The sequence below is a fragment of the Mercenaria mercenaria genome, chromosome 9, assembly GCF_021730395.1.
Source record: "Mercenaria mercenaria strain notata chromosome 9, MADL_Memer_1, whole genome shotgun sequence".
Taxonomy (NCBI): Eukaryota; Metazoa; Mollusca; class Bivalvia; order Venerida; family Veneridae; genus Mercenaria; species Mercenaria mercenaria.
This window is the reverse complement of record NC_069369.1, coordinates 54,838,192-54,853,112: the sequence shown is the minus strand read 5'-3', so window position 1 is coordinate 54,853,112 and position 14,921 is coordinate 54,838,192. Positions and strand designations below refer to the sequence as shown.

Sequence of the window (14,921 nt, the reverse complement as noted above, 5' to 3'; positions counted from 1 at the left end):
GCATGCTTTTGTTAGATTAAAATAAAAACTCGTACATGAACTATGTTATGTCAAAGTTATTAGATGAAAATAAAACTCGTACATGAACTATGTTATGTCAAAGTTCTTAGATTAAAATAACATGAACTATATTATGCTTAGATTAAAATAAATCGCGCACATGAACTATATTATGTCAAAGTTATTAGATGAAAATAAAACTCGTACATGAACTATATCATGTCAAAGTTCTTAGATGAAAATAAATCTCGTACATGAACTTTTTTATATCAAAGTTATTAGATGAAAATAAAACTCGTACATGAACTATATCATGTCAAAGTTCTTAGATTAAAATAAAACTCGTACATGAACTATATCATGTCAAAGTTCTTACATTAAAATAAAACTCGTACATGAACTATATCATGTCAAAGTTCTTAGATGAAAATAAATCTCGTACATGAACTATTTTATATCAAAGTTCTTAGATGAAAATAAATCTCGTACATGAACTATTTTATGTCAAAGTTCTTAGATTAAAATGAAACTCGCACATGAACTGTATTATGTCAAAGATCTTTACCTAATGTTCTGTTACAGATTCCAGCACTTATGCTCACTATGTATTTATGACATTTGACCACGATCGGAACGGCTCCATCAGTTTCGAGGTATATATATATATTTATATATTTAGCTCATTAGAGAATATCATGCTCAAGGTGAGCTGATGTGATCACCCACTGTCCGTCCATTCGTCCGTCGTCTTTCCGTCATGGCATCTCTTTGAAAACTAATGAAACTTAACCTAGTGGCCCTCTGTCAAAATATTCAAATGGTCTTGCTTGGTTACTCGTCAGCGCAGCCAGAGCTAAAAGCAGAAATTCTTCTAAATACGCCTCATCCTATTTTAATAATATTTCATACACATATACAGTTGGTGATCGTTCAAAATCTGTTCAGATCATTCCGATTCGTCGACATGCATAATCGCAAGGTGTCGTGGTCCCCTTTTCCCTTGATGTTTACAAAGGCAACAGTCTTCTTGTTAGCAATTGCTGTCTCTATTTTGAAGGAATTTCACACAATAATACTTGTGTGACATTCTACTTAAATTGTTCAACTAATTCCGATTCGTCAAAAAACGTGGCCGCAAGACGCGTGGTTATTTTTCCTGATGTAAATAGTTTAATGTTTAAACATCTTTCTGTCAGAACTATCACGTGCACGTAATCTCACACAAATGGCCCTATGATGACCCTTTACCTTTGTTCAGTTTTTTTTTCTTGTTTGTCAAATAATTGACACCAGAGAGCATTCTCATTTCCCCCTTTATAGTGGACACTTTTTAAAAAAAAAATATTTTAGTTAGAAACTGCATGCCTGATGTATACTCATGTATGATCATGGGTAACCCTCTATTAAATTCTTATTTGTAAACACAAATGGCCACCAGAATATGTGGCCACTGTACAGTATGTATATGAGCCGTACCATGAGAAAACCAACATAGTGGGTTTGCGACCAGCATGGACCCAGACCAGCCTGCGCATCCGCGCAGTCTGGTCAGGATCCATGCTGTTCGCTTTCAAAGCCTATTGTAATTAGAGAAACCGTTAGCGAACAGCATGGATCCTGACCAGACTGCGCGGATGCGCAGGCTGGTCTGGATCCATGCTGGTCGCAAAGCCACTATGTTGGTTTTCTCATGGCACGGCTCATATCATCATAATGTACAGATGTGTATCTGCTCCCTACTTGATTTCAAAATAATTTCCCACGAATGACCGTTGGGTGATAACAGTCTAAAGCAATGCTGTCAGAGAGGGCGGCTTTAAATGCATGTAATGGAAACAATACCGCTGATTCGATTACAAAACAAGATGCTTCTTTTGTAACCCTTTACTAAGAGTGTTCAAACTATTTTGATTCTTAATAAAAACATGGCCGCCATTGCTAAAATAGAAAATCAATTTTAACCCAGTTTTGAAATAATTTCTAAAATATACAGTGTTACCTTCTATTAAAGGTGTCAAGACTTATTTGTAGAGAAAAAAAACGTTTCCGCCGGGATGGGTCTAGCTTCTCCTACATGTCTCTTTGGAAAACCTCGAAAAATATCCCCTGATTCTGCAGATAATTTTCAAAATATTTTGGCATTATTTTTTCTTGTTCTATTAATTGAGTAGTGAAACTCTTGTGAGCGGTATAGGATCAATATGATCCTCTTGTTTCTGTAATTATCTGTATATTTCAGCATTGTATTCCCTTTAGTAGTTTAGGGTAGTGAACAGCAGTGTTTCAATTAGTTGTACTTATTCCACACTCTGCTAAATTTCTACAATGAGCTTTTCAATTTAGACTGTATCATTGACTGTTAAAAGGGATGCTTATCAAAACGATACTGACTGAATGGCGAACAGTGCAGATCTTGGTCAGACTGCACGGATGTGCAGGCTGATCAAGATCTACACTGGTCGCAAAGACAGGATCAATCGTGTCCAGTATGCTAAGGGTTAATATCTACCTTCAACGATAACTTAAAAACATCAATTATTCTAAAATGTAAATTGAACGGAAATGTTCAACAAAATTTATACAAATTAAAATGTAATTTTCTTAACAGATCGATAAACAGTATGTTAGATAAATTGGACTCAGATTAAATCACGTTAACTGCCTTAAGACTGGGTCTCATTGAAACTGAAACTAGGTCACCTCCCGTGATATTCAGCTAATGAAATGACTGTCAGAAGTAAATGAATTATTTCACGTGAAAGACATTATGCTGTGATTTTACGCCTGATGGAATCCTAATTACATGTGTATCTAATAACGTTACAACGAAGAAATCAATGATGAATACTTGTAAATGTCGATTTCCTCCTTGGTATAATGTTTGCATTTGAAAATCAGTACGCAGTTACTTTTGATTGTTGCGCTTCTTATACGCCCGAAACGAAGTACTATGTTAAGACGCCGGTGTCCGTCTGTCCATCCGTCCGTCCGTATGTCTGTCTGTCCGCCCGTCCGTTAGCAATTTCGTGTCCGCTCTGTAACTCTTGAACCCCTTGAAGGATTTCGAAGAAACTTAACACAAATGTTCACCACGTGTACTTCGCATGTTTTGGATCGCTCGCTTCGTGGTGAAGGTCACACTTAGATTCAAAGACCATATGACTTTTGTTTCGTGTCCGCTCTGTAACTCTTGAACTGCTTGAAGGCTTTTAAAGAAACTTAGCACAAATGTTCACCACATCAAGACACATGCAGAACGCATGTTTCGAATGGCTCACTTCAAGGTCACATTTAGGTCATATCTGTCCGCTCTGTAACTCTTGAACCCCTTGAATGATTTCGAAGAAACTTAACACAAATGTTCACCACGTGTACTTCGCATGTTTTGGATCGCTCGCTTCGTGGTGAAGGTCACACTTAGATTCAAAGACCATATGACTTTTGTTTCGTGTCCGCTCTGTAACTCTTGAACTGCTTGAAGGCTTTTAAAGAAACTTAGCACAAATGTTCACCACATCAAGACACATGCAGAACGCATGTTTCGAATGGCTCACTTCAAGGTCACATTTAGGTCATATCTGTCCGCTCTTTAACTCTTGAACCCCTTGAATGATTTCGAAGAAATTTGACAAAAATGTTCACCACATCGAGAGGACGGGCAGAGCGCATGTTTTGGATGGCTCGCTTCAAGGTCAATGTCACATTTTAGAGGTCAAAGGTCATATGACTTTGTTTTGTGTCCGCTCTGTGACTCCGGACCTGCTTAAGGATTTTAGGGTCATACCTTCGGGCGTATATTGCTCCGCATTGCAGTGCTCTAGTTTATATTTAAGAAGTCAAACGGATATAATATACACAATGCGTGTTATGTTATGAATAGGAAAGTGTGTTCCAGAATAATTTTGTAACATTGTCTATATCTGGGTATTTACTTTGGCCGTTTATTTTTCATTACAAAAACAAGGAATAATATCAAACAGGAAATGCCATGTTCCAAAAACGAAACTCACATCACGCAGACCCGCACACTACCAGTACACACACTCACACGAGAACAAAACGAACAAATAATGGAACACAGTGGGGCACCGCCTTGGAACGGTCAGTAGCCAAAACACAACTGGGGAGCTTAAACCGGTTTATGGTGTGCACCCAGCCTCACCCTTACCTCCACCATGTCCTAAAAACACGGGAAAGTGTAAACCGTTTAGATGTTGAATATTTTTTCATTAATTGAAACTTGTTTAAATCTCTTGACGATGAAAAAAACAACGTTTTATCAGTTAATGTACGTTGCTGAATAAAACAACTGTTTGCATTTTATTACATTGTGTATCCTTTTGAATAGAACTGACAGAAACCATTTAAGAATTACATAATCATTACTAGTCGTTGAGATCTGTAGAACATTTTGTGTTGCCAGGTTTTATACTTTTCTCAGATTTTATATCGACCTTGCTTTTTTAAATTATGTATAAAGCAATATTCTAAATATGTAGAAAGAACGGTCCAGCAAGTATTCCTTTGCTTCGATCATTGTTAAAATTTCCTTTAAATAGCTTAAATCTGAGGAAAAACATATGATGATTACGAGTTAGCTTTGCAAAATTTACATAATTCTTAAGGTATCCGGTCCGCAAATAAGCAAGTTCTATATAAGAGTGCTATTAAAATATACCAAACATTGATGCCTGGTTTGGTATCATTTCAAAGTATATTGTCTTATGAAAAAGAAAATATAAATTACATGACAAATAAATGTTAAAGAATTTTTATGTTTTTACTTAATAGTTTACAACGATACTTCAACAGAAATTCCGTTATTACAGTACGAAAGACCCGTGGTGACATTTCAACTTCATTATTTCACGATTTCTGCTTCCTGATTTCACGATTTCCACTTAATGAATTCACGAATTCACGATTTCTGCTTCCTGATTTCACGATTTCCACTTCATGAATTCATGATTTCCACTTCATGAATTCACGATTTCACGAAAGAACTTCACGATTTCTTGATTTCAAGATTTCTTGATTTCACGAATTCCACTTCATGAATTCACGATTTCTGCTTCCTGAAATCACGATTTCCACTTCATGAATTCACGATTTCCACTTCATGAATTCACGATTTCTGCTTCCTGAATTCACGATTTCCACTTCATGAATTCACGATTTCCACTTCACGAATTCTCGATTTCACGATTCACACTTCATGAATTCAGGAATCCTCCGAATTCACGATTCACAATGATGAAATCGTGAATTCATGAAGTTGAAATTGTGAAATCGTGATTCGAAGTGAAATGTGAAATCGAGTGAGATCGTGAATTCGTGAATTCATGAAGTGGAAATTGTGAAATCGTGAATTCATAAAGTGGAAATCGTGAATTCGTGAAGTGGAAATCGTGAAATCGTGAATTCATGAAGTGGAAATTGTGAAATCGTGAATTCGTGAAGTGGAAATCGTGAATTCGTGAAGTGGAAATCGTGAAATCGTGAATTCATGAAGTGGAAATTGTGAAATCGTGAATTCATGAAGTGGAAATCGTGAATTTGTGAGGTGGAAATCGTGAAATCGTGAATTCATGAAGTGGAAATTGTGAAATCGGAATTCGTGAAGTGGAAATCGTGATTCATGAAGTGGAAATCGTGAATTGAATCGGAGAGAATCTGAATTCAGACGCAGAATCGGAATCAGATGGAAATCGTGAAATAGAAATCGTGAATTTTCGTGAAATCGTGAATTCGTCAATTCATGAAGAGGAAATCGTGAAATCGTGAATTCTGAAGTGAAATTGTGAAATCGTGAATTCGGAAGTGAAATCGTGAATTCTGAAGTTTGAAATCGTGAAATCGTGAATTCATGATTGAATGTGAAATCGGATTCATGAAGTGAAATCGTGAATTCGTGAGGTGGAAATGTGAATTGAATTCAGGAAGCAGAAATCGTGAAATCATGAAATCGTGAAATCAAGAAATCGTGAAGTTTTTTCGTGAAATCGTGAAATCGTGAATTCATGAAGTGGAAATCGTGAAATTGTGAATTCATGAAGTGGAAATCGTGAAATCAAGAAGCAGAAATCGTGAATTCGTGAATTCATGAAGTGGAAATTGTGAAATAATGAAGCAGAAATCGTGAAATAATGAAGTTGAAATGTCACCACGGGTCTTTCGTATTACAGTTTAAGATTTATCATTTCGCAGTAGAAAAAAAACATGACTGTAGTATTATTATGGTCAGCGTATTTACTAATTCTTGTTCAGCAGACAAAGCTGGTTTAAATGCTACCAAAATCATGGGGTCACCAGGCATCAAAATGTTTTGTTTTTTTTTGTGAATCGGATACCACACTAAATACGTACATGTTTAACCTTTAGCTTGCTGGCAGCAAGTGAGTTTGTCTCTGCGACGAGTGCAGACCATGACCAGCTGATCATGGTCTGCACTGTTCGATATTCCGTCACTGAATTTTTAGTGAAATCCCCTTAGAATAATAGATGGTATTGCCCAAATTGAATGCTGGAACAGTCCATTCTAGAAATTTAGCAGGGTAAAGGTTAAATGGACCCATTTCAAATTTTCAATTTAAATGTATTTATTACAGGAATTCGTAATGGGATTATCAGTTCTTGCACGTGGAAGTCTACCAGAGCGGTTACAGTGGGCTTTTAATCTATATGACATAAATGGAGATGGAATCATAACCAAAGATGAGATGACAGATATAGTGGGAGCCATATATGAAATGATGGGCAGATTTACCCTACCTGTTGTTGAAGAATATAGCGCGCGTGAACATGTAGATAAAGTGTTTTCGGTAAACTAATATTTGAATTTCGATTTTGTTTCAATCTAAAATCATTAACAGTTGTCAAGTGTGTTCATTTACTGTCATAACTTGATGTATTAAACATAGGCACGGTTATCTAAAATTATACACACAGACACGGAAAATGTCTTCATATAGTAACATCTGGCATAGAATTAGAGATAAATCTGTTTTCCTTCAATATTTAAATGGTTAAAATCTTTTTTAGACCTAAAATTACAGATTTCAGATGATCATTTCTATCCAATCAATAAAACTAAGATCACTTTTCACGGATAGCAACTGATTCCTATGAACTATATTACTAAGGGAGTAATGGTATTTGTAATAAACTACATTAAACATGTTAACATATTTTAATGAATTGTATTGCAGAAAATGGACCTAAACAAAGACGGTGTGATATCATTTGAAGAATTTATGGATTCTTGTCGGATGGTAGGTTACTGTTTCTCAATTCGTATAATTCGTAATGTGCGCATAAGTCATGATTGACTGATTGATCGTTTCAGCTGTTTTCTATGTAATTTGCGATACAACTCTATGTAATTTGCGATACAACACTATGTAATTTGCGGTACAATTATATGTTATTTGCAATACAACTATATGTAATTTGCTATACAGTTAACAAGTGTTTTAAATTTATAAGATAACTTTAAAGTAACAATAGTGTTGTATGACTGCATAGTTTGGTTACTTCAGGCTTAGAAGAACATATTGCTTAAAGCATTTAAAAATATGAAGTTACTACCAAGGTAAAAAGAAAACATCGTTCGTTTTATTTCAGGACGAGAACATAGTTCGAGGAATGACATTATTCGATACTGTGCTCTAGCATTTTGTCCATTATCATCGTTCTACTACACACTTCACCCACATTCGAGAAATTTCCACATGTTGATATCTACTTCCACGCTGTCTACCAAGGACCTCAATGATCTGTATATTAAACCTAGCTATTTGTACTACTTGCACCAAGCAGTGAGATGGACAGTTTTATACACGAGGAAATTCAAGGGACAAAGTGTGAAGTAATTAATGCACTAATGAACTTTTTTTCTCTTTAATGCTGCCTAATTTAGGTAGAAATTTATTATTCTGCTGGAAATACTTCGCACATTCAGTACTAAAAGTTTATGGATGATCGTTGAAATAGTTTGGTTAGGTTATGCACATTATCAGAAAGGCAAAATAGATATACACACTGCCACTCTAGTGACACTTACCATTACAGTTGAACACGGGTAAATTAAGTATTATAGACTCTGCGAACTGCTACTGTAATATGCGTTCTTCAGAATAACATGTTCATTTTTATAAACGATGTTTAAAAAGGTAATAAGGCCTCAGATGCCTTAGCTTTTGGAGTTTATTATCGTTTTATAAGATTTGCACCACAGTGTGTGTTAATAAAAATATTGAATGTTTTAAAAAGTTATCAAGTAAAACAAGTTTGTCATTTAGAATTGTCCACTGGATTATATTTGCTAAGTGCGCTAACAGCTGTCTCAATATGCTACATTTTGAAACGAATAACTTTCATATGAACAGTGTTGTTTATATCGCATTATTTCTTTCTCATATTGCATACCATACTGTAAATATTATACATGTTTTACATCTTGAACATGCCACTTTCAGAATTATATATTATTTATATTTTACATGTACTCGTTCTTTGGGAATCTAAGCGAATGAGAACTAAGCGTAAATATTAATCCATTGTTTGTTAAACTTTAAACTCAGATACTACTTTGCCGTTCTGTTTTATATACTTTTAATTTTCTAATCAAAGAGAAATACTTGTAGAAAGTTTGAAGTTTATTCATTCATATTAGAAAAAAGATTTATTGAAATACAGTAATATTATTATTCACTTTTTTGGTATAGTGCAGTATAGCTCGGTTGTAGGGGCATCCGTAGCAGAATGGTTAAAGTCGCCGATTTCAAATCACTTTCCTCTTACCGATGTGGGTTCGAGCCTTTCTCGGGGTGTTGAATTCTTCATGTGAGGAGACCATCCAGCTGGCTTACGAAAGGTCGGTGGTTCTACCCAGGTGCCCGTCCTTGATGAAATAATGCACGGAGAGGCATCTAGGGTCTTCATCCACCATCAGCCATATGACATATAATATTGTGTCAGTGCGACGTTAAACCCAACAAAAAATTAGCTCGGTTGTAATTAGTTTATGATTCCCAAAGTAACGCACGTCCTACCATGTCATATATTGTAAATAGTTCTGGTTTACCACTTCTATATATAATGAAATATGATTTGAACCGCACCATGGGAAAACCAACATAGCGGCTTTGCGACCAGCGTGGATGATGACCAGACTGCGCGGATGCGCAGGCTGGTCTGGATCCATGCTTGTTGCAAAGCCACTATGTTTGTTTACTCATGGCACGGCTCATTTGTTTGATATTTTACCGATGCGTGATTCACATAACGAAGATGGTGTATCTGTTCTCATCTACTTTATGACCAATAAGATTTAGCCACTTATGTTTGAATGTTTCCAGTAAAAAAATGGCACGGACTGAATGCTATTTTTAAAGTTAAAGTCAAACTGATATCGCGTGGATTTTTTATTGCAAAAACACTATGTTGATCTGCATAGAGTTTGAATATTCTCGCTTGATACATAATTGTTAATTCAATTGTTATAATATAACGTAAATATTGGATCAAAAGCCTACATTAACTTGCACACAGTATTATTTTGCAGTAAATGTATTTGGACATGACCTAATAACTAAAAAACAGATATGGACATTCCTTGGCAAAGCCTGTATAAGTGATAGAATGAGATAAAAAAAGAACATCAAAAATTGCAATTCTGCTAATCTGAACATTTGAAGAAATTATTGTCTGCATTTCAAGAGTTACAAGAGTTCTTTTAGATAAGTCACAAGATTCGTTAAAAAGACGTGACGTCTACAACGTCGTGAAAGCAGTATGACGTCGTCATATATGACGTGTATATTTCGACAAATTATGTATATCGCTATTGACATTGCCTATGACATTATACATTAGAATACTGAGTGACACTTTGAAAAAAAAATACTGAAAGACTTGACAGTGTCTTTTTGGTTACATCACGTGCCTTTTATATTAGAAATTCTCTAGTCTTCACATGGGTGTTTTTGAATTTTGGATGGCAACACAAATAACATTTTTCTGACCGTAAAATTTGATAGAATTTGAACTGTCGTAAATAACTGAATTACAATAAACTGAAAAAAAAAACTTTAACTAATTTCTAGTATTTTGCACAGTCAAGAGAAAACAATGATTTTGCAGTATTTCGCAAACATTATATGAGCCGTGCCATGAGAAAACCAACATAGTGGGTTTGCGACCAGCATGGATTCAGACCAGCCTGCGCATCCGCGCAGTCTGGTCAGGCTCCATGCTGTTCGCTTTTAAAGCCTATTGGAATGGGAGAAACTGTTAGCGAACAGCATGGATCCTGACCAGACTGCGCGGATGCGCAGGCTGGTCTGGATCCATGCTGGTCGCACACCCACTATGTTGGTTTTCTCATGGCACGGCTCATATCTTGTCACTAGTACAGGCTTTTCATGTAGTGTCATAGATATAACATTTAAATGGTTTCGCATTGTAGTCCAATTTTCGTATTGTTTACGCAATTTGTAGTATTTAACAAATCTCTGTTTAAATGAAAATGGTTTGAAATACTGTATGTTCCACTTAAATATTTGAATATATCATACACGTATTATCTTTAATGATTTACGTTTGATGTCTCTTTAAAATCATCTAACTTACTAAACCTGAGCAAATATATTGCAAATAATGAGTTTTAAAAATGTATTTGTCAGTTTACTAACGATAATTTATGACTGCAGTTTGTAAATCCTTGTTACTTTAAACAATGCTGCAGGCTTATGATTATAAAAATTCTTGTTTCTGTTAAAAAAGTGTATGTGTTTTGTATAAATGTTATTGGAACAGATAATAAATTGTTACATTTTCCTAATTGTCTTTTTTCTGGTTTTATTTCATTTCCTATTTTCTGGTTTTATTTCATTTCCTGTTTCCAAGTTTGTTCAAATTATCCCCCTAGGGTCAAATATGGCCCCGCCCCGTGGGTCACATGGTTCATATAGACTTATATAGGGAAAAGCTTTTAAAATCTTCTTGTCAATAACTACAACATTCAAATTTGGACCACATGTATATTTTTGAGTGGCAAGATGAACCTTAACATGAGTTGACCTTGATTTTGACCTAGTGACCAACTTTCACATTTCTGTAGCTACAGCCTTCAAATTTGGACCACATGCATAGTTTTGTGCACTGAAAAAAAACTTTGACATTGACATTGACCTAGTGACCTTCTTTCACATTTTTGAAGGTACAGGCGTCAAATTTGGACCACATGCATAGTTTTGTGTTCCGAAATGAAATTTGACCATGAGTTTGACCTAGTGATCTACTTTCACATTTCTCGAGCTACAGCCTTCAAATTTGGACCACATGCATAGTTTTGTGTACCGAAACAAACTTTGACCTTTACATTGACCTAGTGACCTACTTTCACATTTTTGAAGGTACAGGCTTCAAATTTGGACCACAAGCATAGTTCTGTGTTCCGAGATAAAATTTGACCTTGATTTTGACTTTGTGCCTTACTTTCACATTTCTCAAGCTACAGCCTTCAAATTTGGACCACTTGCATAGTTTTGTGTACCGAAATGAACTTTGACCTTAAGATTGACCTAGTGACCTACTTTCACATTTCTGTAGCTACAGGCTTCAAATTTAGACCAGATGCATAGGATTGTGTACCGCAACAAACCTTGACCTTGACATTGACCTAGTGACCTACTTTCAAATTTTTGAAGGTACAGGCTTCAAATTTGGACCACATGCATAGATTCGTGTTCTGAAGTGAAATTGGACCTTGATTTTGACCTAGTAACCTACTTTCACATTTCTCAAGCTACAGCCTTCAAATTTGGACCACTTGCATAGTTTTGTGTACCGAAATAAACTTTGGCCTTAAGACTGACCTAGTGACCTTTCAGATTTCTCAAACTACAGCCTTCAAACTTGATGCACAACATAGTTTTGTGTACAAAGAACTTCGTCCTTGAAATTGACCTAGTGACCTACTTTCACATTTCTCAAGCTACAGTATTCGAATTTGGACCACATGCACAGTGTTTTGTACGGAAATGAAAATTTGACCTTGAGCTAGTCAATAAGTCTTGAAATTTGGAACACGCAAAAATGGCACATTGGTGGGCACCAAGATCACTCTGTGATCTCTTGTTTCAAATGAACTCAAACCGATCAAAGAGTCTTAATCTAAAATTGATAACCGCTCAGTCGTTATTTGATATTATCATGGTATTTATGTCGCATAATCAACCGTTTTGTCATTTGATATCATCATTTCGACTTCGACATGTTAAATGACTTAAAAAACTAGTACTAAATCTTGCTTAAATAACGGTGTTGCTCCGATCTAAAAAGGATAACTTTCATCTAGCTCGACTCTATAAAATGTGTATGAGGAGCTATCCTACTCGATACGTCGGCGTCCGCGTCCGTGTCCATACCTTTCTCAAAGTTTTGATGTAATTTCATTTTTTCTCTGCTATAACTTGATGGATTGACTTCAGACTTTGTCCTCATCACCACACCACATCATATGGTACGAAGACCATAACTCTAATACCAATATTTAGTAAAATTATACTCTCTTTTTACTTAAATTTTTCATTCAATTTTGCCGTACTGTCACTTCATCTCTGTGGATTCTGAATGGATTTGATTCAAAGTTAAAACATCTGTTCCATATCATCACCCATAATATATGACAAAGTGTCCATAGCTCCATCTGCTATGTTTCATGAATTATACTAATAATTGTTCCACATCATCAACGACATCATACGGGACATCACACCGACAGTTTTTTTTTTGATTGTTTGATTTGGGTTTAACGCCGTTTTTCAACAGTATTTCAGTCATATATCGGCGGGCAGTTAATCTAACCAGTCTTCCTGGATTCTGTACCAGTACAAACCTGTTCTTCGCAAGTAACTGCCAACTTCCCCACATGTATCAGTGGTGGAGGACTAATGATTTCAGACACAATGTCATTTATCGAATAGTCACGGAGAACATATGCCCCGCCCGAGGATCGAACTCGCGACCCCGCGATCCGTAGACCAACGCTCTACCTACTGAGCTAAGCAGGCGGGTATCACACCGACAGAGTTTACATTAATTAAGTCCCTTTTATACTTAGGGATTTTAGTTATTTATATACACTTTCACTCTCTCTGAGATTACTGCTAGTTGACTCTCTTGCTCAACATCAACATTCACATCTGGGGCATTAATTGCTCCATTGATAGCTCTTGTTTCCTCAGATTTGCCCAATTTGAATAGCCAGCATCGAGAGAGTGGAGCGCACTGTTTCTTCTGACAGCGCTTGTTTACTTAATATTTTAATGTTATTATCTTCTCTGTGACTCTCGGGGGCCGAAACGTTGTTACAGAAAAGATTATTAAAATTAAAAAGGACTACCCCTGTGATATAAAATTATAAATCGAAAACCTCTTTCTCACAGAAATGCGGAAATGGCTAGACAACCTCGACAATTACATAGTTCAATGTAAAAAAAAACGTCATTTTCTACAGATGATGACAAATCCACTTGAATGCCAATATGAATATTCAATGTATCACGTGGAATTTCAGCCGGTTAAATTTCTATGCCATGCCGGGAGTTTCGTTTGTTCAAGGAAACATTTAAAGATAGCATAATTATATTCAGAAAATTCGCTCAGAAGGTAAAAATAATGTATAAGTAGGAACCATTTACATATTGTTACAGTCGGAACACCAAATGTCTCAAAAACATTAACAACACACATTAGTTGTTTTAAAAACTGAGTTGGTCTATTCTGCAACACCAAGAGCACAACAAAGGTTTCGCATTTTAACGACCTAACTGATTGCTGCGTTAAATGATATTGAATGATATATCTTGAGGGCATATTTAGTTTTGAGGACATATTTATGTCTTACAAATCAGTAAAACGTCTTTTTCCTACTCTAAGTGCTCGTGTTAGTCGGCTTCAGCACCGCTCGGAGACCGCTATGTAAAATAGATCGTAGACAAGCTTCTGGCCAACAGTGGTACCTTCAAAGAGACAGAACCGAACAAGACAAAGCAGAACAGAACCGAACAGAGTAAACGTTTTATTTTGGCTGAAGCATACAAATCTTTACAACATAAAATGACAGTCGCAGTTTTACAAAACACAGTTTTACAAAACATGATTATTTCATACGGACACATACATGCTTTTTACAATTTCATACATTCACATAGTTTATCAATAGATACTAAAGAGTGATCACACTATTTGAGAGAAAGATGACGTTTCAACTACAAAAAAAAAACATATCATAGAATGGTATTAAGTTATTTAAATAATCACCCCTTAATTGGAAGCATTTAAAGCAAACAACTGCTTAACTGTGAAGCGACATGAATAGAAAAGACTTTAGAACTATTAAAATACATTATCAATGGTATCAGTTATGTCTAGAAAGATATGTTTGTCCTGACGAGCTAAAACGTCATTACGTTATGGTAAAATCAATAGGTGTTAATTACATTGTACGTGTTTTCTGTCGTTAATGACATTCAACAAATAGAGCATTGTAGTATGCATAATTTTTATATATGAAATATAATCAGGGGTGACACATAATAGTCTGCTGCCATACAATATCTGTATTTCCCCAGCGATGGAAATACATTAAATAGCAACGGGTCGTCAAATGACAAAATCGATATCTAGGAATGCAGTCTTGGAAAATTTGGTATCTTTATTAAAAGAGAAATGCACATGAAATATCGCAACATTTCGAGAAAATTAAAATAACAGAAAAACAGTTCAATCTTAAAAACTAAAACAAACACATTTCCTATTAATTCCATGTCTCGTCAATGTTTCCTTCCAGAAAATTCCTGTTTTACCCGTGCAAAGTCATGGGCATAGGGCAATGTCACACGTAAATTTTTTTT

At 35.6% G+C, this 14,921-nt stretch overlaps 1 protein-coding gene across 20 annotated transcripts in view; it reads left to right on the top strand.

The window, feature by feature from the left end:
* LOC123547155 (Kv channel-interacting protein 4-like) overlaps nucleotides 1-10,843 on the top strand; it is a 548,972-nt gene extending 538,129 nt beyond the window's left edge. For all 20 annotated transcript variants that reach the window (XM_053551431.1, XM_053551424.1, XM_053551433.1 and 17 more), the window contains 4 exons: nucleotides 583-653; nucleotides 6,609-6,821; nucleotides 7,209-7,271; nucleotides 7,624-10,843. In XM_053551431.1, coding sequence (XP_053407406.1) covers nucleotides 583-653; nucleotides 6,609-6,821; nucleotides 7,209-7,271; nucleotides 7,624-7,671 — 395 coding nt within the window. In that variant the 3' untranslated portion in view covers nucleotides 7,672-10,843. The remainder of the gene's footprint in view (nucleotides 1-582; nucleotides 654-6,608; nucleotides 6,822-7,208; nucleotides 7,272-7,623) is intronic.
* Nucleotides 10,844-14,921: the final 4,078 nt, after the last annotated feature.